The sequence below is a fragment of the Triturus cristatus genome, chromosome 9 (genome assembly GCF_964204655.1).
Source record: "Triturus cristatus chromosome 9, aTriCri1.1, whole genome shotgun sequence".
NCBI lineage: Eukaryota > Metazoa > Chordata > Amphibia > Caudata > Salamandridae > Triturus > Triturus cristatus.
This window is the reverse complement of record NC_140592.1, coordinates 267,385,903-267,408,224: the sequence shown is the minus strand read 5'-3', so window position 1 is coordinate 267,408,224 and position 22,322 is coordinate 267,385,903. Positions and strand designations below refer to the sequence as shown.

The 22,322-nt window shown below is 48.3% G+C and overlaps 1 protein-coding gene across 3 annotated transcripts in view; it reads left to right on the top strand.

Annotated features, from left to right (window-relative positions):
• The window catches only part of ECM2 (extracellular matrix protein 2), a 190,522-nt gene that overhangs the window by 157,133 nt on the left and 11,067 nt on the right, over positions 1-22,322 (top strand). For all 3 annotated transcript variants that reach the window (XM_085624889.1, XM_085624888.1, XM_085624890.1), the window contains exon 9: positions 18,529-18,855. In XM_085624889.1, the coding sequence (XP_085481015.1) occupies positions 18,529-18,855 (327 nt within the window). The remainder of the gene's footprint in view (positions 1-18,528; positions 18,856-22,322) is intronic.

The following is a 22,322-nucleotide window of genomic DNA, read 5'->3' as shown; positions in this document are numbered from 1 at the left end:
CCACACCGCGGTACCTGATTGAGGCCCCCCCCCCAGCGACGTCGTGCTTCTGCGATTTCTTCTACGTCCGGTGAGTCTTGCTGTCCTCTCCCACCCCGGCCCTGTCCCTGGGCATGACCAGGTGTACAGGGCCCTGTGGCCCGGGAGGCCATGGGTGTGGGGGGCGCAAGCCGTGGCCCGCGCCCCTGCGGGGCAAGGTGGGTGTGGTGTGGGACGATGGGGTCACGGGTCGTGGGGCTATTGCGGGGTAAGGCACGGAAGGTACATACTCGAGTGCCGGCTCGGCGCACTCCCGTCCAGCGGGCAAGCGTGCATCCACGCTCGGCCTTTGTTCAGAACAGAGGGTAGGGGCTGGGGGCCATGATTATCTCTTAATTGCAAGGCGTGTTGCGGCGCGTGCCTGGTCGAGCGCTTGAGTTTAGGCCCCATCGGATCTCGCGACCATTTGTGTTTGGGATCGGCGTGGCCGTCGCGCATTTGGAGATATTTGGCGCGCAGGGAGCTGAGGCCTGCAGGCTGGAGCACGTTGGAGCCCGGTTCGACGGTATCGTCCCCCCCCCCCTTTCTGCCTAATGTTGTTTTCGGCGATACGCAGCGGAAACGGGGCTTCCCCCAGCCCCCCCCTTTTTCTTTGGGGGCCCGCGGCGACGCGGGTCTGGCGGCTTTGTAGGTATGTGCTCGGGGGGATAGACACACGCATGCTCACAGTGTGCACACCCCTCATCCACAGTTGATCGCATATAAGTCAGTGGGGGGGTCTTGCAGGGCCGTCCTTTGACCTCACGCTGTCGGACGGCGGTACCCGGCTGTATACCTGCCTGTTGGCACACAACCAGGAGCCGCCTCGACAACCGGACTCATACCTCATACGATAGTCCCTGAAGTCCGTGCTCTTCATGTAGTCAATGCCCGTGCGGGCCAGCCCTCTGGCCATTGTGGCGACGGCAGTTAGGTCCTCACAGCGGCAACACCCAAAGCAAGCGCGATCAGCCGGTGTAGGCGGGTCTAGCTGAGACTCTGCGCCCGGCCCACCAGCGCACTAAGTCACGCCCACCCCACGCGTCATCGCTTTATGGCAATGAATAATCCGTAATTCCTGGTGGGCAGCGGTTTGGCAACGCACCTGCGCTGCGAGTTCGGCATGGGACGGGCACTTCCGCTGGGACACACTGAGACGCGGGATGTTGAGCCAACGGTGAGACTCAAACTTTGCGTGCAGTAAGACACACAAAAAACAAAACGAGGACGCAGCAAAGAGGTGAACGCGCCCTTTCAGTATATACGGCACGCTTTCAGTACCGAGCTTTCTTTCAGAATAGCACCTGAGCTGTATACAGGGAATCATTCGAGCGGTATTTCCGAGACGTTAGCAATATTAATTGGCGGAAAGCGATTCAGAATGAAGAGTGTTGCGTTCACAATGTTTTTCGTCACACTACTATGCCCTGTGTGCAATTAAGTAGCAATTTTAACATGGCTGCCAGTTTTGAGCAAACAGACTGATTGTACCTGAAGGACAAAGAGTAGTCGCTTATTGGCTCTCGCGTATCCGCCTTTCTCTTGGTTCACGCCCGCCGTAAAGCAATCAGCTTCAACCACTCCAACCAGCCTCCTCCTTGTTCTTTGATCGGAGTGGTTCCGAAAAGTTTGGCGTATGTAGGTCGCAGGTGGGCTGTTGTACTTTGTCTGGTTACGGAACACGGCAGAGCATGTTACGGTTGTAGTGCTACTTTGCCCCTCTTCGACCTTTTACCGCCTCAAGGGCAGCAGGGACAACTTTCACATGATCTGGCTTGTTTATCTGGAAAGTCTCGCTGCTGGGTTTCCTCAATTGTCTCCTGGTTACGCTACCAGGGCCATAAAGCTTGAATGACATTGTTGCGGCGCGTTTCATGAATGCACAGTTTTATTTTGTTTTGTTGCATATTTATATAGCGCAAGCAGGACCAGAAGGTATTGGAGCGCTTTGCATAGCACCGTGTTTACATTGCACGTTCAGGCCCTTGGGGATTGGGTGATTTGCCAAGAATCACAGGCTGTGGAAGCGAAATAATAGAGTTCCAAAGCTTTATGCATGAGTACCCTCATGCATAAAGCTTGAGGGTACTCAAGCTTTATGCATCTCCGCCCTGAGGGTGGCCGCCAGACCTGATGCGGTGCGCTGGTTATGCACGGATGCGTCTAGCCATGTACCCTGAGAGGGTAATTTTGCGATGCGCATGGCCATAGGACAAGCCGTGCGTATCGGGTACTAGCGGTGGGGTCAAGGGATAACTAGTGCATCACTTCCCATGGTCGCAGGTTCAATCACTGTACCTGCCAAGCTTCTGTGTGTAAGAGAGATGCTTTTCCATTGTACTAACTCCGCTCCTTTCCCAATTTCAGATCCGGTGAGGGACCGCCCGCGAGTATAGGGCTAGGACCGGAGGCGAAGGCGCTAAGGGACGCGCATAGCTGTATTTTCGGAGCAGCCCACCCGCATGGAGAATATCGGGACACCGGGTCCACTGTTCTCCCAAGAAACGTCGGTCGAGGAGACGCAGTCGAGCGCACCACAGGAAGGGGTCTGGGCGGACTTTATGGCGTTCGCCCGAGAGAAGGGCACGGCGTGGGCCCAAGGTTTTCTGGAGGGCCGCAGGGTGGAGGATTCGGGCGTGGTCGTAACCCCCCCCCTCCGAGGGCGCCCCAGGCCTATCAGGGTCAGAGCCCTGGAGGTCCACCAGGGTGCGAAAGCCCACATCAAAAGACATGCCAGAGGCCCAGCCGGCCAGGAAACGGCAGGCGACCGCTACACGTTCCGGCCTCCCAGCAGTCGTAGCAACACCGGTACTCGATTCGGCCACGGGACTCACTGACTTGGCCCAGATGGGCAAAGCCATGGACCAGATGCTTGGCCTCATGTCTGTTTTCCAGAGCCGCCTCGACGCGCTGGCCGCACCGCCTCAATTGCCTTCGGTGTCGGCCCCCGCACCCGCCCAGGCTCCCGTGCTCCAAGTCTGGGCTGGGCAGAGTACAACCGTTGAACGGCGCAATGGTGAGCTGGGGGGAGCCTTGGGGTTGTCAACGCCGGGGGCTGCTGCCCCCCCCCCACAAGTATTGCAGCGAGCACCCCCCCGGCCGGCGCACTGGCGTCCCCGCCACCCACACAGGCGATTGCCACACCCCCCATCCCGGCTGCTGCTGAGTTTACGCCCGCCATAGCAACGGGGGTTGCGGCGGCTGGGGGGGAGGGTGTAACTCAGGTCCAGAAGCCCCTTGTCACCCAAGCACCGCTGGCATCTGGCCGCTGCTCCCTGGCATGGCTGGTGCCGCAGGCCGCGAAAGAAGGGATTTGGAGGAGAGAATATATAGACATCCTGACATTACTTATGCACGGGTCTGCAGGGGTGGACACGAGAAAGATGGGGCGCAAGGAAGAGGAGAGGGTCAGGTATCAGCGATGGCCGGACAAGACGATAGAAAATTGGACATCTGCATTTAATATATTGTCAGCGGTCATAGTGCAGAAATTTCCGGAACAGAGTGAGGCTTTAATGCAGTATGCCAGCACGATACAGGAGGAGGCTAGGCTCTCTGGGGGGTTAGGTTGGTTCTACTATGACCAGGATTTCAGGAAAAGAATGGCCATATGCCCGGACCTGGGGTGGGACCAGAAGGAAATTCAGCTTTGGGTGGAACACATGTGCCGCCCCACCAGGGAGAAGAAGGACCAGGCATATAAAGGGCAGGGGGAGGCATTTGATAAAAAGAAGGATCAGCTTCCCAAGCGCCCATTCAAGCAGCCTTTTCGGGGTGGCAGGGGGCGGGGGCAGCGGCAGGGCAAGCGATTCAATTCTGGGACGTGCCGCCTTTACAATGGGGGAAACTGTACCTGGGGGAGGTCATGTAAGTTCGCACATAGCTGCAGCAAGTGCGGCGCGCAGCACCCTGCCACTTCTTGCTCCTCCAGCCAGAGCACACCTCAGCCCGCAGCACCCACCAGGACTGACGCCCGACTCTGAGTCCACACATGGGCCCCCTCCTTCGCCAGTCCCCCCCCCTCACACACCAGTCACGCCCCCCGCATGTCTGCCTGCACCACAGAGCGCCACGGCCCCTGTCAAGGGTCCTTCACCCATCATCCTGGGAAATATCCTCCCACTCATTCGACGGTATCCACTGCTCCGGGACAGACCGCTCCTGGTGGGGGGGTTCATCGATGGCTTTAGGATTCCCTACAATGGGCCGCTGGAGTCCAGAGATGCGAAGAACCTGAAATCCGCTAGGGATATGCCCGGGGTGGTGGACCAAAAGGTGAGGAAAGAGTTGTCAGCAGGTAGGGTAGCGGGACCTTTTAGCAGCCCGCCCTTGGACCATTTTTTGGTGTCACCACTGGGGGTTGTGCCGAAAAAACAGCAGGGCACCTACCGCCTAATCCACCACCTGTCATACCCTGAAGGGAATTCGGTGAACCACTGGCTGGACGAGGGTATTTGTTCTGTGGTATACTGCTCCCTAGACATGGCCATTGACATGGTCAGGAGAGTAGGGAAGGGGGCGTGGCTGGCGAAGGCGGACATTGAATCCGCATTCCGCCTGCTGCCAGTTCATCCAGCTAGTCAACATCTGCTAGGCTTCAAGTGGGCAGGGCAGTTCTTTTATGATCGTTGCATGCCGATGGGCTGTGCTGTCTCCTGCGCCTACTTCGAAGCCTTCAGTTCGTTCCTTCAGTGGGCCTTGGGGGAACTCCACGGGATCACACAGGTGACCCACTATCTAGATGACTTCCTATTTTTCTGTGCGAGTGGGTCGGACGAGTGTGCAGTAGGCTTGAGTCGGTTTGAGGAGCTGGCAGAGTTTCTGGGTGTTCCCCTTGCCCCAGGTAAGACCGAGGGGCCTGCGCAGGTACTGACCTTTCTTGGTGTGGAGTTAGACACGGTAAAGGGCGAGTCGAGGCTCCCCGCTGAGAAGGTACTGGGCTTGTTACAGGATATCCAGGCGCTGCTGGGCAAGGACAAAGCGACCCTCGGGGCTGTCCAAAGATTGATTGGCAAATTGAATTTTGCAGCAAGAGTGATTCCAGCAGGCAGAGTGTTTTCAAGGAGACTGGCGGGGGCCACGGCAAAGGTGACTCAGAAGCACCATTTTGTAAGACTGACCGCGGGCTTGAAGGCTGACCTTGCCATGTGGGCGGAATTCCTCACGGGCTTTAATGGGACGGTGATTTGGAGGGCCCCATGGATAGCCAGTCAGGAGCTCTGCTTGTTTTCTGATGCGTCTGGAAGGGAAGGTTTTGGTGTGATTTTGGGGGAAGAGTGGTGCGCGATGCGATGGCCCAATGCATGGCGTAAGAGGAAGGTGACGCAGAACGTGGCAGTGTTGGAGCTCTTCCCAATTGTAGTAGCACTGCATCTCTGGCGGGCCTCACTGAGCAACAGGAAGGTTGTCTTCTGGTCAGACAACATGGCGGTGGTGCACGCCATTAACGGCCTGACTGCCTCGTGCCCGCTGGTCCTGAGCCTGCTGAGGGAGTTAGTCAGGGAGGGTCTGCGCAGCAACGTAGAGTGTAGGGCGCGGCACATCGCGGGTGTACGGAATGTGGCAGCTGACGCTCTTTCTCGCTTTCAGTGGCTCCGGTTCCGGGAGGCCTGGCCGCGGGCAAGGGCGGAGATGACACCATTCCCGGACCACCTCTGGCGCTTGCTTCAGTGGGGGAGAGGCTGAGGAAGATGGGGGAGAGGTCCTTGGCGCCAGCGACGCGGAGGAAGTACGACTCGCAGCTAGCGACTTTCAGAGCTGTAGGGGAGGCGCTGGGTGCCTCAGCCTTGGGGGCGGAAGAACAGGTGGAGGCCTTTGTTGTGTGGGCCAAGGAGAATGGCAGATCGCACTCCTGGATTAATGGTCACCTGGCAGCAGTGCGCCACAACGCCAGGCTAGATGGTAGTGGCGACCCCACGGGATCATCCAAGATTAGGGCGGCCCTGAAGGGCTGGGCCAGGGAGGAGGTTAGACAACCTGACACCAGGCAACCATTGAATTCAGAGACCTCCAGCTCCTCCTAGACGCGGTACCCCTGGTGACTTTCTCCCCGTTCGAAGCCAGGCTGTTTTCAACGGCCTTCTGCTTGGCATTCTTTGGCGCTTTCAGGGTCAGCGAGCTAGTGGCAAAGACTAAAGTTGACCTGTCTGATTCCGCGCTGGGGATTGCGGATGTGACCCTCAATGCAGCGCTGGAGCTACGGATTCGCAGATCAAAGACAGACCAGGCAGGGAGGGGGAAGACGGTGGTGTTACAGACCCTAGGGGACTACAGGTACTGCCCGGTTCACATGGTCAGGGAATACCTGGCTCTGCGTCCAGTATCCCCGGGTCCCTTCCTGGTTCATGCGGACGGATCCCCCCTCACCAAATTTCAGTTCGACCGTCTACTAGGAGCCTCGCTGGCTAAAGCTGGTCTAGCGGGGTGTGGGCGCAGGTTCTCCTCGCACTCCTTTAGAATTGGTGCCGCTACTTCAGCAGCCAAAGCCGGCCTGGGCCCGGAAGGAGTAAAAGGGGTGGGGCGATGGGAATCGGACTGTTTCAAGAGGTATGTCCGTCCTTAATGCTGTGGTGCAGCCCCGAATTTTTGCTCCCGCTCTGGGTTTTGTCCATTATGATGAACTTATCGAATTTTTTGTGTGTGTAATAAAGATACGACTACCTAAAAGCCGTTTCATCGCTTTATTGACAGGTCCCCAGGTCTGGTTGGTGGGCCATTCCTACATCACGAGGCTGGAACGCTGGGCAGCACACAGGAACTGGTCGCAGAACTTTGCTAATACACAGCTTGTGTGGTTGGGTTCCCCGGGCATGAAATGGAGTGAAGCCCGCGGCACAATTGAACAGCGCCTGGCAGTCGTAGGGGTCCTGCCCTCTGTTATCATCTTGCACTTAGGGGGTAATGACCTGGTTGCCAGGGGGAGGAGGGCTCTGCTCCTGTCAATGCAAACTGACTTGCAGGCCATTAGCCAGGCCGGGGGGTCATGCGAGGTTTGGTGGTCTGAAATCGTCCCCCGTAGGGTTTGGAGGGGGGCCAGGTCCCCGGCGGCAGTAGAGCGGTCTCGTAGAAGGCTTAATAGGTCCATGCAGAAATTCATGGAGCGCAGGGGCATGGGCTTTATCAGACATGCTTTGATCCAGGAGAGGGTTGAGGGGTATTATGAGGCGGATGGGGTGCACCTGTCCAGGGTAGGGATGGACATGTTCCTGCTTGACGTACAAGAGGCACTGGCTAGCAAGGGACATCAGTAACACCTATTAGGAGAGGGGGGCTCTGACAGCGACGGTAGCCTCCCCAGAGCTGTGGCGGAGTTACAGGGCGATCTGGAGGCAGACGGGTACAGTAAGGGTACCTCTGCGACAGGCGGTACAGTAAGGGTACCCCTGTCCGGCACAGTAAGGGTGCCCGAGCCAAGGTCCAGGAGCCGAAGGGGGTTCTGGGAAGACCGCGACGGCGCCCCGTTAGTCCTTCGGGCGGTTGGGGGGCCTGACCAACCGGGGGTGTGCCACAACACGCTCCGCCCCTGTCGGAAGGGGCAGGAGTAGGAGACAGATCACGTGACCCAGTGGATGATCTGTAAATAAGTATGTGCCACACTGCCGGGCATCGACCCACCGTGTGTGCTGGCTCACCAGGCGGTCGGAGCAGCAAAGGGCTGCTTGGCCTGGATCGCCCGTAAGATAACCCAATTTTATTATCATACTATGTTGTATGAAATAAACCTGCAGCAGTTCTTCACCCACAAATAAAGTGTCAGTGTAATCATTGGGTGACGTCTGTGTATGCGTGTTGACTGAAGCGGATGACGGTGTGGTCACTATGCCGCTGCCCGCGTCCCAAGCAGTGGGACATCAGCAGGGCAGCCCTCTAGTGGCCGCCCGTCGGAGCCTTCCCCCTGCTGCCTCGCGCGCGAGGCTACGCCCACGAAGGTGATGACCTCCCAATAGTGTGTAGCTGGAGGCGGGCCGTTGGGGGCGGGGGGCGAGGCTTGCCCCCCTACTTAGGAGGCCCTCTCGCCCAGTTCCTCCTCTGTTCCCTGCGCGCCGCTCCAGCCTGGACACGCGTAATCCCACCCTTTCCTCTTACCCCACGTGTCAGACACAGCGCGTTATTGGAATGTTTTAATGTTTTCTTTTTGCGTTGCAGGCGGAGTTACAGGGCGATCTGGAGGCAGACGGGTACAGTAAGGGTACCTCTGCGACAGGCGGTACAGTAAGGGTACCCCTGTCCGGCACAGTAAGGGTGCCCGAGCCAAGGTCCAGGAGCCGAAGGGGGTTCTGGGAAGACCGCGACGGCGCCCCGTTAGTCCTTCGGGCGGTTGGGGGGCCTGACCAACCGGGGGTGTGCCACAACACGCTCCGCCCCTGTCGGAAGGGGCGGGAGTAGGAGACAGATCACGTGACCCAGTGGATGATCTGTAAATAAGTATGTGCCACACTGCCGGGCATCGACCCACCGTGTGTGCTGGCTCACCAGGCGGGCGGAGCAGCAAGGGGCTGCTTGCCCTGGATCGCCCGTAAGATAACCCAATTTTATTATCATACTATGTTGTATGAAATAAACCTGCAGCAGTTCTTCACCCACAAATAAAGTGTCAGTGTAATCATTGGGTGACGTCTGTGTATGCGTGTTGACTGAAGCGGATGACGGTGTGGTCACTATGTCAGATCTAAGGTCCAGAGGTTGGTGCGTTTTTTTCATCATGATCCAGAAACAGCTGCACCATGCGAGACATCGAGGAAAAGTAGGTCGCACACCGCTCGTCACACCAGCAAGTTACCCCAAAGGACTGTGGGAAATGTAGTGGCGACGGCGGGTACGCCTATGCCACAAAATGTAAATAGAACAGTATGTGTATGCGTTAGCCATCCCTGGACACGTGTTTCGAGGTAGTTGCCTCTCGTCAGCAGGGAGCAGGTCAGTGTAAAGGGGTGCCGTGTGGACTGCCAAATGTAATTAAAAGCAGGTCAAGTACCTCTCCTGGCGCGCAGGTGCAGACTCAAGGCTCGTCAGCCCGTTAGCTTAAGGAAGCCGTTTAAATTGCTTTAAAGTCCTCCATTACAAATAGGGAAGAAAATTCCGGTCCCTGTGCACACCTGAATTTGTGCAGGTTTTGCAATTATTAGTAATGTAGTAAATGTCGTAACCCCCCACACACAATTTTCCCCTGATAGATTTCGCCAGGAAAAACCTGACAAAATGTATCAGGACAGAATGATTGCAAAAAAGGAGGACTTCAATTGGTAAGTTTCGATTCCGTATGTTATGTTAATTTTTGTTTAGTTGGAAAACTCAGAATACGACTTATTCACTGCAGTCGGTAAACGTCCCACCCGAAGGTGTCGGTGTTTAGTGGGGATGGTAAATGTCATTGCCTCTTCCTCAGTTCTTGCAATTTCAGGCATCAACGATCAAAATAACAGTTTAGAGGCAGAGAATGTTTACTTCATCATCAAAAACACTCATCTGGTTTTAATGCATAGTCCTTTTCTTAACAAATAAATGGAATGACTTTGGAAGTTTTGGGCTAAGGCTGTAATCTCTTTAATGGGATGATGGACCTGGTGAGTGGGCACTGACTTGGGACATTTTTCTCTGTCAGCACTTTGTTTAGCATTCTAATTTAAATTTGCCCCCTTTACAAATCTTGGGGCAGATTTGCAAGGCCCTTGCGCCACTTTTGCGTCACTTTTACCTTGTTAAAAGCGGCGCAAGGGGCTTGTAAATCTGCCCCCTTATGTGTAACAATGTGGACAGAATAGAGTGGACAGTTGTCTGTAAGCCATCTACAGCATCTGGTACATCCTAAAAGACATGGAAGTCAATGTATTTTATTACATGTTGAAAGGATGGAGTGGCAGTGCCTGTACTCTTTGGTTTGCACAAGAATCTGTATGCGTATTATTTTGAGATATTTTACCAGAGGAGGTACGAATGGTGCACAGGCAGCACCACCACAGCAGCATGCATCAGTCCTGAACTTCCAGAATGCACAGTGACTACCTTAGTGTAGCCACATCTTTCTATTTTTTTGACCAGTATCTGACAGGCAAATGGAATGGCAGTCCTTCTATCACTACCTACCACCCTAACATTGGCACTTGTTAGTGAGTAGTAAGGATATAGAGGTCTCATGATCTTGTGCTTCCGGTTCGTTGTAACAAGTGCATGTAATGCTTTACTGACTGCTTTCAGGTCGATAATTACAATTCTATAAATAAATTAATAGCCGCTAACATTTAAAGCATTGAAAATTAGGATCCTATTCAGTTTATAATGATAACAACAATTCACAGGTTGTACAACAGCAATCTTCTTTCATAGATACTTGAACACATACAAGGAAAAGCTATTGAGTTATATGCCGACAGCAATATCTTCTTAAATATCTGAGCCAAGATCTCAAAAGAAAGTGGTGCCATGGTACATTGTCTGTACCAGCAGGATCAGGAAGTGTAAGTGTGTTTTCCTGGTAATAATAAAGGGTATGCAAAGTTACAAGACTTGGCTTTCCATCAGGCTAGGTCTGTGCAATGCTCCTAAATAAATAATTTAATACAGTAATGGGTTTCATGATTCGTTTTTTAAAACTTTGCAATCCTTGCAAACTCTACAGATTTCGTATATTTGTAATATTAAAAATAGGTAAAAAGGAATTCTCTTTCAATTTAGATTTTTTTGTGTGAAAATAGTCTAGCAAAATTGTTTTTGGTGAGTAAATTTTACCTGTCAAAATGTTAAACTTAATCACACATTTCAGAATGTTAATTTTGGACTCCCCTAACTGAAAATCATTTTAGCTAACACTAGCTTAGATGCATACAGATCGTTTGATAGAGATGGTTCTGGAGTAGTACACATTTTTTAAAATGACATAAGTTCGAGTACCGTGGCAACACCGTCCACAACGCTCAGCTCCATCAAGCATCACGAGAAAGGACGTCAGTGCATCTAGATTTGTGTTTATTCGTTGAATATTTACTATAGAAATTTGATTATTAAGCCTTAATTATGTGATATTTTTGTTCATATCATAAGCAGTGAAAATGGTTTAGTGGTTACATGAGAAACTGTTGTGAGAACAAAACTCCCACATCTGCAGTAACCTAAATAGGTTATTCTAGCACTGTCTTTACAAGGACTGTTACAAGAATTAACCATACCAAGAGATCATGCTTTATTAAAAAAATTACATTTTTTTCATGAATTACTAAGGAGGATTGTTAGATCTGGCATCCATGGCGTGGTTTTCCCCCAAGCATTTTGCCTTCATACCTCCTGTTTTTCCTGAGTTTGTTTTTTACATCTTTGGGTCTCTGCACACTGTACCACTGCTAAACAGTGCTAAAGTGCTTGTGCTCTCTCCTTATAAACATGTTAGATTGGATTATAACCAATTGGCATATTTAATTTACTTATAAGTCCCCAGTAAGGTGGCACCACATGTGCCGGGGCCTGTAAATTAAATGCTACTCTTGGGTCTGCAGTAATCCTGGGCGTAGTTCACGAAGTAGCACTATGCGAAGCTACGCAAAGTGCACTTCGCACTACGTGAGCTACGCGTAGCACTTCGCGAACTGCATAGTACCCTGTTCGCACTGTGCAAGATGCCGTTTTCAATGATTGCACAGTGCAGACAAGCATCCGGCACTGTGCAATCATTGAAAACGGCATCTTGCACAGTGCGAGCTGTAGTTTTCTGACGCTCGAGTAGATTTTTACTTGATCGGCAGCTTTCTCAACGCGGGCTGGTAGTTTCTCATCGCGTGCGGTCGCGAGCATACGCAACCACTCGCAATGAGAAACCTGACCTCTTTGTGTTAGGAATCTCGCCGGGATGTTTATTTTCCATGCTCGCGATCAGCAACTTGATGTTGCTGATCGCGAACAAGGAAAAAGTCTCGCCGGGATGTCATTTTGCTTGCTCGCGGTCGCCAACTTGATGTTGAGGACCGCGAGCAAGCAAAAAATGACCGCTGCACTACGCAACGCTACGCAACGCTACGCTACGCATGTTTGCACTGTGCTACGTGCAATTCGCGTAGTGCAAAGTAGCACAAACTTCGCAAACTACGCAGGCGTAGCGTAGTGCTTTGCCCTGGCTTAGTCTGCAGTACTGATTGTGCCATCCACTTAAGTAGCCCTTAAAACATGTTTCAGGCCAGCCATTGTAGTTTGTGTGTGCAGTTTTAAACTGACATTTCAACCTGGCAAAATAAGCCTTTTCCCCAGGCCCAAACCATCCTTTTCATTGCAAATAGATCACCCCTAGGGTAGGCCGTGAATTCAATATATTGAAAAATCCGGACATATACTTTTAAGTTTTACATGTCCTGATAATGAAAAGCTCTTCAATTCATTTTTCACTACTACACAACCTACCTCTCCCATAGGATAACATTGGAGGGCCCGATTCACAGAAGTAATCTGAGACGAAAGTCTAACTTTGCGACTTTCGGTATTCACAAGGACATTTATGAGCAGTAAAGTTAGACTTTTGGTCTAAGTTTTGACCAAAAGTCTAACTTAGACCAAAGTCTAACTTTACTACTACTAAGGTTGGGCTTTTAGTCTAAGTTTAGACCAAAAGTCTAACTTTACTACTACTAAAGTTAGACTTTTAGTCTAAGTTTAGACCAAAAGTCTAACTTTGCTACTACTAAAGTTAGACTTTTGGTCTACGTTAAGACCAAAAGTCTAACTTATATCAAAAAAAGTAGTTGTAAAGTTAGACTTTTGGTCTAAATTAGACTTTTGGTCTAAAATTACACCAAAAGTCTAACTTTACTACTCGTAAATGCCCTTTGTGGATACCGAAAATCGTAAAGTTAGACTTTCATCTCAGATTACTTCTGTGAATCGAGCTCATAGTTACCTTATTACATTGTTTAGGTGTAATTTCCAAATGGGAACAGGTAACCAGTTCATGTTTGGTGTCTCTCAGATTTTCAATTACAATTTCGAAAATGCGACTTTTAGAAAGTTGGCATTTTCTTGCCTTAGCCATTTGGAACCTGCACCATGTCTCTGGGCCACATGACTGGGTGTAGATGGCAATTTGGCTTTGTGTATTCCTCCTAGAAATCCACACACAATGTAGAGCCTAGCTGTGACTGGATTGGCCATCACTGGCAGGATGGGAGGGAGGACATATGCCCAACCCCACTTACACTTTGCTATGCTGTGCCCTGTCTCCATACAAAGGCCTGCATCCCCCCTGCAGTTAGTCTGGAGTCAGGGACAGGAAGGCAGGGAATGTGTGCCCTTTAATGGCATGCCTCTAGAAGCTTCTCCTAACTTCAAAGGCACAGTTGGGTATAAATACTGGACCCTAAACACCCCCACTTCAGTACACTTCTGGCACCTGCCAAGAAGAAGGACTGCTGTGCTGCTGTAAGGATGACCACTCGGCTGGACTACTATTCTGAAAGACTGCTGCCCTCTGTGCTGACCTGTGGTTGCTGCACTCTTGCCTGGGTGAGAAGGACTGGACCTGCATCGCTTGAACCCAGAACCATAAGTGACTCCAAGGGCTAGTTGGCTGGACTCCTGACCTGAAGCCTCAGGGACATAACAGGTTTTCAACAACCTTGCACCTGTGCCTGGACTCTGTGAGTCTACCCTGCCAAGTGGTGCCACCCTAGTCCTGGACCCTGTGGATCCAGCGGAACCAATGCAACTCCTCTGCTGTGCAGCGCAACCCCGAGCACCACTGTGTAGATTGGACCCGTCACAAAGGCCCGCATCAACACTGCAGCCTGCAACATCTTCAGAACCACCGCTGGGCGACACATCCTCAGTGCAAGCCCTTGTATCCCTCTTCGATGACAGCCTTGATGATGACGCTGGACTCAACGTTGCAACCTTACAGCTCTTTGGAACCAACGCATCCCCTGACAGCACACCTCATTTCGCATCAAAGCCACATCGATGGGATCCTCGATGACGACTCAGGCCCTCGCATCGCAGCCTAACTGCATCTCGGATCCAATGCATTGCTTCGTCTGTGCAATGGAGCTTCGACTCGGATCCACCTAATTTTGGTCCCTGTAGTCGGCCCTCACCCCATCATGGTCCGCGTGAATTTGTGACTTTGTCCCAGTCCACCGCAACTAGATCTCCACAGTTGGTGCTTTTGTTCCTCTTGGCACAATTTTCACTAAAATCTTTCAAATTGCAAATCTCCGATTCTACTGATTGGATTTTTGTAGTTTTTATCTTGTTTTATTTATTAAATGGCACTCTTTTTTTCAAACTTGGTGAGAATTTTTTTTTGTGTGCTGTTTTTCACTTTATTACAGTTCGAAGTGTTGCACAAATACTTACAAGTTATCTCTAAGTTAAGTCTGACTGCTCTGTGCCACGCATCCAGAAAGGTAAGCACAGGTTAATTTTGGGGTTTGCTTGTGGTTTTCCCTGACAAGGATTGTAGTTGCTGCTTGACCAGGGCTCACACCACAGTCAACCAGTACCCCAATTTCTCTCAAGGATCAAATATCAGCAATGTTTTTACGGATTTAGAAGGACATCTACAGCTTTATAGTGGAAATTATGTAAGTTCCTTAAGTACATATTGCCCTGAAATGTCTAGAATGAACACAACCATGCAATGGTATTGTCCAAATCCTAAATTAACAAGCACCTCATTTGGAGTTTAGGAGTAACTGAAAATCTCCTAACTTCTAGAGGAAACACTGTAGACCTCTGTGGCCAAATTTCCTCATCCATAGTATTACTAATGCAGAGGAAATTCAACCAGTGGATTACATTGCGTATACAGAGTTTTCTCCGGTTCCCTTCGAACTATAAATGATACCCTGAGTACTACTTAGAGAGGATTAAGGAAATTCAAGGTCATTTACTTGTGGCACCTTTTCCATGAATGGCACCGCATCTACATAGAAGTGTTGCTTCCTGTGCTTTACCACTAACGCAAGACCAACAACACACCTATGGTTTTTAGAATAGTTCAGAAATGGAACAAGGATGGCTATCCAAGGCATCCTATAAAATAAAAACCCGATTCATAAAGGAAAGTCATACAATTACTTCTGTCGACATACTCTTATGCAGAGGTTTGAAAGTACTACTTTTGTAAATTCACAAACATTTCAACAATGCAGAGTTATTCTAGGTTTAACTCCACATTGGGGAATGCCCACAGCTATACAAGTGCACAATTTTTCTTTTTGATTTTTCTCACCAAGTAAACAATTTCCGCCTTACAGAAACCTCTTAACCTGATCCTCAAAACGTTTAGAATCATTCTGCGCTTCTTCCTCCTGTTGAAGAGAAGTTTCTTACAGCCCTTTGCTGGAGTAAATCTTTGACCATTTCCAGAGTGAAAAGGAGGCATAGAGAAGTTTGTGAATGCCAACAAACACACAAGGTTGTGCGACTTCACAAATACTCACTGTAAAACATCCCGTAATCCTAGTTATCCCTCTTTCCTTGCATGGGGTGTACTGCACCGTAGTTGTATGTAGCTGTGGGGAACATTTACACAGCCCTACAACCATCCATGCCTGCCAAGTATCCTTCTGTAGATTCCTGCAGCTGTATACACAGAGCCATTTGTATGCATAAACCTAGGTTTACAGCTGTAAGTGGCTTTGTGAACCAGGCACTAAGAAATGTGTGCACTTGAAGGAAATGAATAGCACTCTGCACAAAAATAGGATAGGATCTTCCTTTGAAGAAAGAAATTATGTCGGTATGTATGCATTCATGTATGTTTGTGAATCTGTGTTATTTGTATTACACAAACCTAGCCAAAGGCAAGGAAAAATTCACATGTGATTTGAAAGGTAGCTAGCATGTGGACTGTTACTGCATTGTGGTGTATGTTGTCTAAAGAGGCAAGTCTTCAACTCTTTCCTGAATTGCAGCAGGATTGAGGCGGTCCCGAACCACAGAAGATGTTGTTCCTGATCTTGGGTGCATGGAGGGGAATACTGCGTTGCTTTTCAAAGGCATTTTAAAGCATGAGGCAACAATGCATATTCATAGGGATATACACAAGAGATACAATACAAGTTCACCACCAGAGTAAGTAGTTTGATTTCTATGAATCACATCAGGATTGACTATTTCCTTAAGAAAGTAGAGTGTGCTATACTTTATGTGACGTATAATCAGGGGCGTAACACAGGCCCCCTCAGGCCCTGTGGTGTGGGTGGGTGGGGCCGAGCTGCTGGGGGCCCCTTCAGCACAGTACTCAGGCCCAATAGCTCCTGATTAAATCTAGAGCGGGGGCCCCTCCGTGTGCGTGGCAGGGGGGCCCCCTCAACTTTCGTTACGCCACTGCGTATAATATCTCCATTTTGTAACACAAAATAGAAAACCTATCTCTGAGGAAATGATAGAGAGTCAGCATATTAGAGACAGTATACAAACCAAACCATCCATCACAGGAAGAACAACTTATCCGAAAGGTCTTAGTCTCATATAATTCAATTTATTGTCCTTATTTTGTTGCCAGCAGAAGGAGTAAATAACTAGGATGATACCCTTAAAATTCTTCTCAACTTCACCTTACTTGCACCGTTCCTGCCCCAAGGAAGAAGGAAATAATTTACCTCTTTAACTAGCCAAGCTGACATTCCCCAAATTAATTGTTGCTCATTATATGCTCATGTGAAAGACCCTCATTCATGCCGCTCCAAGAAGAGCATCTTTTGCCGGTAAAACGAAAACTCTATCTTCCTAGACTGCTTGACAAAGCAACCAAAAGCAGAGAATTTCTCTGAAAAAGGAAATTATTTCCATGAAATGTCCTCCTGATCGAATGAAAAACATGGTGCAGAGATGCATGCTTAATCAAGTAGTGAACAAACCTCGAGGTGTAATGGAAGGGTGACAGTATGAAGAGGAAATTGGAAATGAAAATGCAATTTGAGTAGAACGGGGGAGAGTTTGACACATGGTAGAATCGTTCATACGAGAATGTAACAGTACCTCTTGGTATTTCAACCAGCGAGAAAGAAAGACTGTCTGTTATTTGTGTATTGAAGAGATCCTACAAGACTCCGCACAGTGGACTCTGGTCACTAGGAATTCTTTTTAAATCTCCACCTGAAAGTCATTTTCTTAGAAGTACGCCGGGCGCAGGTTTCCAGGCATTCAACTGGGAATGTCATGTGATTTTTCTGAAAGTCTCCTCTTCCCCTTGTGTTGAGTTCTTCATAGGATAGAAGACTCTTTTGTTCTTATTTACTTCAATAAAGGTCTTTTAAACTAAAAAAGCCAAAAAACCCACCTTTTTTACTACCTGGAGAAACCAGTAGTCCTCGTTTTGAAAGCCCGTCCCCTACAACCATAGCAAGTCTAGGGGTCATCTGTTCCCCTTTCATTTCTAGGAGAATAATCACTCCAGCCCTTGGCACACGTGTAGCACAGAAATCTGCATTAAGTAGTAGATGGATGTATGCCTAGCAGGTGGCAAAAGGTACATGTGTCATAAGCTGACATTAAGGACTACATTTACTTTTGTGAATAGGGCTAGTTGATTGCCAGTCTTGTGTTAATTGCAGTGTGTTGGATATCTGAAGATATGAGCTGCAATCTTTCCACAGATATTTTGTTAATATGAAAGCTAAGTGAGAAAGAATCATTAGTTAATAAAAGTAGCAATTCATATTATAAAGTAAATATTCTCCCTCTAAAGTAGAAATAGAAAACAGCATGTTATATAAATGTTTTATCATTGCCAGTGCTTCCGAAATATGCCCACGAGATAATATGTGCAAAGAACATAGGGCCTCATTTATGTTTTTTTGCAGTAGGGCAGGGCTTCAGGCCTTGCCGCTGCGCTGACCTTTGGCAAAAGAAAAGGGCAGCAATGTGCCGAATCTATTAGGTATGGAGCATTCCTGTCCTTTTCCCCTGCGCCGGCGCGCAATGGGCTGTTGAGCGCCAACGCAGGCACATTTGCACCATGGTGCAAAGGTGCCTGCATTGCGTGGATGATTATTTTTGTGCAGGAAAGAAAACCTTACTGCACAAAAACAATCACAAGAGGCTTTCCTCTTTCTATGTGTGATGCATTTCTTTCTATGTGTGCTGCACAATGCAGCACACTTGGAAAGAGGAAAAACGAGGTGAAATAAATATATTACTCCTCGTTGTGCCTCCCTTACGCCTTCCTTGGGGAGGCATACGTTTTTGGCGCTGCCTCAGACTTTTCGTAAATCTGGGGCTGTGCCAAAAAGCCATGGATGTTGCTGGGAGCCCCCCCAGAAACACCCATGGAACGCCCCTTTCACACAGTTTTCTGCGTGAAAGGGGCACATATTTATAAGGCCATAAAAAGCCACCTAACGTGGCATTACATGGCCTTATAAATATGCCAGTGGTAAAAAAGTGACCTTCCTGCGGCGCAATACTGCCGGTAGGGCCTCATACATGAGGCCGATAATGAAATGGGTTTCAGCCTTTTGCCTGCGCCATTTTGACTGCGGAATCAGAATGGGTTGCCTCTGTCTAATTCAACTCGCCCTTTCTTCCCCACAGGGCCCTGGAGTCAATAGACCTTTCATATAACAAACTGGTTCACGTCCCCTCCTACCTGCCCAAGCCTCTGCTGCACCTGGTTTTGATGGGGAATCAGATTGAAAGGATTCCGGGCTACGTGTTTGGGCACATGGAGCCGGGCCTGGAATATCTGTACCTCTCCTTTAACAAACTTGTGAGCGATGGGATAGATCCGGTGTCCTTCTTCGGCGCATATCACTCACTGCGAGAGCTCTACTTGGACCACAATGACCTGGAGAATGTTCCAGTTGGGTTGGAAGACATAAAATCATTGAATACTCTGAGGCTGAACAACAACAAGATAAGGTACCGCAACCTTTATTTCTCTCCTTATGTGCACTGTTGGAATAGCGGATGTATTATTCCTTTAATGTGTTTGCATCATTACAGCTATGAACAATCCTAACAAATTAAAAAGTCAAAACAATGCCAGAAAATAAAAACAAGATGAGAGCTGTAGTTCTGAGCTTAGACTAAGATGTATGCTCAAATTCTTTAAAAGGAAACTCCTTCCCTAAATCATATATTTTGAGCTACTTAAAGGAAAGTGCCCTGAACCCAGCCTCCAAACACAAATGAACAATGGCAAACCATTTCAGTGGAGTTACCTGACCTTTTGGCTTTGCCCATGCATTTTGACAAAGCGGTTCAGCGTTGGCAAAAATAATAAAATTGCTTGTGCAAAAAAAGGACACGGATATATACATGTGCATGAGTATGTAAGTATCATGACACTACGCCCACCGCGGGGCCAGGATACTCCGATTGTATAACAGTACCAAGTGTAAGATGTCAAGAATAATGATGGTACTAAGTTTATTCCGTATATGACCAAGTGTGCTGTACTATTGTTTCTTGTTGAATAAAGACTAAATAAAGAGTAAAAAAAAAAAAAAAGTATCATGACACTACAGTGGCCTCAGCGTGACTGCGCATGCATGAAAATGAGTCACGATGAAGCAGACATTTAGTTTTCTTCTAATGTAACATTGCAGTGTGGTGGATGCCCATCATGGAGCAGTACATTTTTTAAAAGAGAACCAAAGCACACTTATTGTTTAGCAAAGGAGCACCCTCGTAGCAACGTGCAGCTATCAGGCCCTCCATATAGAAGCACAAGCAGAAGATGAGAAGGAAAAGGAACAGTGCAGCAGGCTGGTAGTAGAATGGAAAGCTCAGACAATTGGCGGGAAAGACTAAAAAGGAATTGGATGGGAAACAGGGAAAGCAATAGACAACCTGGGGTTAAGAGGGAGCAACATGGAGAGGTTTAAATGGCAAAGCAGCACTCAAAGGGAGAGAGCAAAAAAATATGCATTTTGATAATGTATTGTAAGAAAAATAATTTTTTTATTTTCTTGAATGCTAGCGGTGGAAAGATACAAGTCATCCACGCAAAAGTATAGTAAAGAAGCTTTGTTCCTGGGGAGGGACTTGTAGATTTGAGGACTGTAACCCGCTGCTTATAGTCATCCTGCTTGTGAGAGGCCTGTTCTCAAAGCCCCATGCCCGGCTCCTAGGGTAATACATTGAAAAAGTGTCAGATGACTGTTTGATGCCTGCCAACTGCTTATATAATTCCCAGCTTGGCATCAGGGTCACAGCTTCAGGGGGATGTTTGGTTTGCGACCCCCCCAAATAAATATATTCTTTGCTTGGTAGTTTGGTCCGGTGCCATGATTCAGGTCTCCTATGCCTGTGTAGGGGTTTCTTGTCTATTTGTTTTCCCAAGAATGTTTTAACTTGTCCATATTTTGGATCAAGAACTTAAATATATGTAGTACCAGATTTACAAAGATTTTGTGTAAGGGTTGGGCCACTTTATTGACACAACCCCCAACGTAAAATCCTTTTTGGAATTTACAGAGCCACACAAATGCCCATCTGGCTTTATAAGATAAAGTAACACTATGCAGGCCTTGTGCTGCCCTGCATTACTTTGTGTCAGGTAGGTGCTCTATCTGTGGTTTATGGGCGTTCCTGTGCACTCACCAATGGATTTTGACACAAACCTATATTTAGAAAGAGTTCCAGGCACAAGTTTGCACCAAAATGGTGTGTCTACGTGAGGCTGGTGTTATTTTTTTGGTGCCAGTGTGCTGCAGAATGAAGCACGCAGACAAAGGGGAAAAAGCCACCATTGAAAAAAATAATTCCTGACCATAACAAAGAAACCCTTGCACTGTGACGCAAGGGTACCTGCATTGGCACTATGCAACCCAAAGTGCACCAGTGCATTGAGAGAGTAAAAGTCTGCCATTACTTTGAATATTTGACACAATTCTGCTCTCTTTAGGTGACCCAATGCAGGAACTGTGCTTGCTGCCCTGCATTGCACTACATCTTTGTAAATAGGCCTCATTGACTGGTTTACCATAAAAGTAGCAAATCTGCAACAACAAAGATGCTCCTTGAATGGATGCAAACTACATATCGGAATTCACAAGTATTTTCAGTAGTAGGCTAGGAGATCTACGCCAGTCCCAGGTCAGGCAATCAAATATCTAAAAGCTGATGGGACAAATTGTTGCAAATAGTTTACCCACTGGCAATCCGTGAGGGTAGCATTCTAAACCATAGTTTTTTGTCCACTGTGAGACTCTATACAGAGGGTCTGAATTTGCATTTAGCAGATGGAGTAAAGGAAGACAGGGTGAAAGAGGGCTTTATTGTTCTTCACTCTGCCCGCCAAATTTAGAGGTATCCACCAGTCTAGCAGACATCTCTATACATTGGAAGAAACCTCTGTCCTGGCAGTTCCGGTCAGTATTGGAAAAGTTTAACGGATGCCTATGTCAATCATGACAGATGTCCCTCAAACTTATCCAAAGTATTTTTATTTCTAGAAAACAAATTCCTAAACAACTACTGACATCTGCACCAGTTTTCTCTCTTGGTCCCACGAGGACTGAAAAAATAAAAAAAACATGAGCTCCAGTTATGCATGCATTCTTACCAAACTAAAGATAAAATCAGGGAGGCAAGATCGAGCTGTTAAGCCCTAATAAAGAAAAAAAGTCAAAAGCCATGAATACAATCTGGGCAGAAAAGAAACAGGCAGAGGCAGGAAAGGATACAAGGCTTTTTGGTTAAAAATAGGAGAAAGTTTGGGAGCCAGGAAAAATGAATATCAGCGAAGAAGCATGGATAACCCACTTCTCATCAATTTTTAGCACTACTCCAGAAGACAATGACCACTGTCACCTATACATTGAAGTGCAAACCATGATTGGCCCAGAGAAGATGGCACAAGGGCCACTTACCATCAGTAAAAAAAAAGCAAAAAAGGGCCTTAAAAAGGGGAAGGCCCAAGGTCCTAATAAGATACACCCAGAGGCATTCCTCTCAGACCTAGATTGATAGACTGCAATCCAAATAGACATTTTTTCAAGAATTTCAGAAGAGCTGTGGTGCCCCCATGTTGGTCAAATGGCATTATTGTCTCAATCTATAATGAAAAAGGCTAGAAAAAGGACCAGAAATTTCATAAACCAATCAGCCTAAAAGACACTGACTGTAAAATATCCTCAAAAGTGTTCCTAAGGGAGCTTGATGACTAGGTTACCAATGAAAACATCCTTCCTCCCATTTAAGATGGTTTCAGAGAAGGTCTGTACACTATTGGTCAAATATTCACCTTTTTACATACTGTGAACAAGTTTAGCACTGACAAAAAATGTCCCTCTATGAAGTCCTTTTAGACTTCACCTCAGCCCTCCATTTGGTTCCAAGCAAGACTTTTGGGAAAAGCTAACATTGATGGGGATTGATAA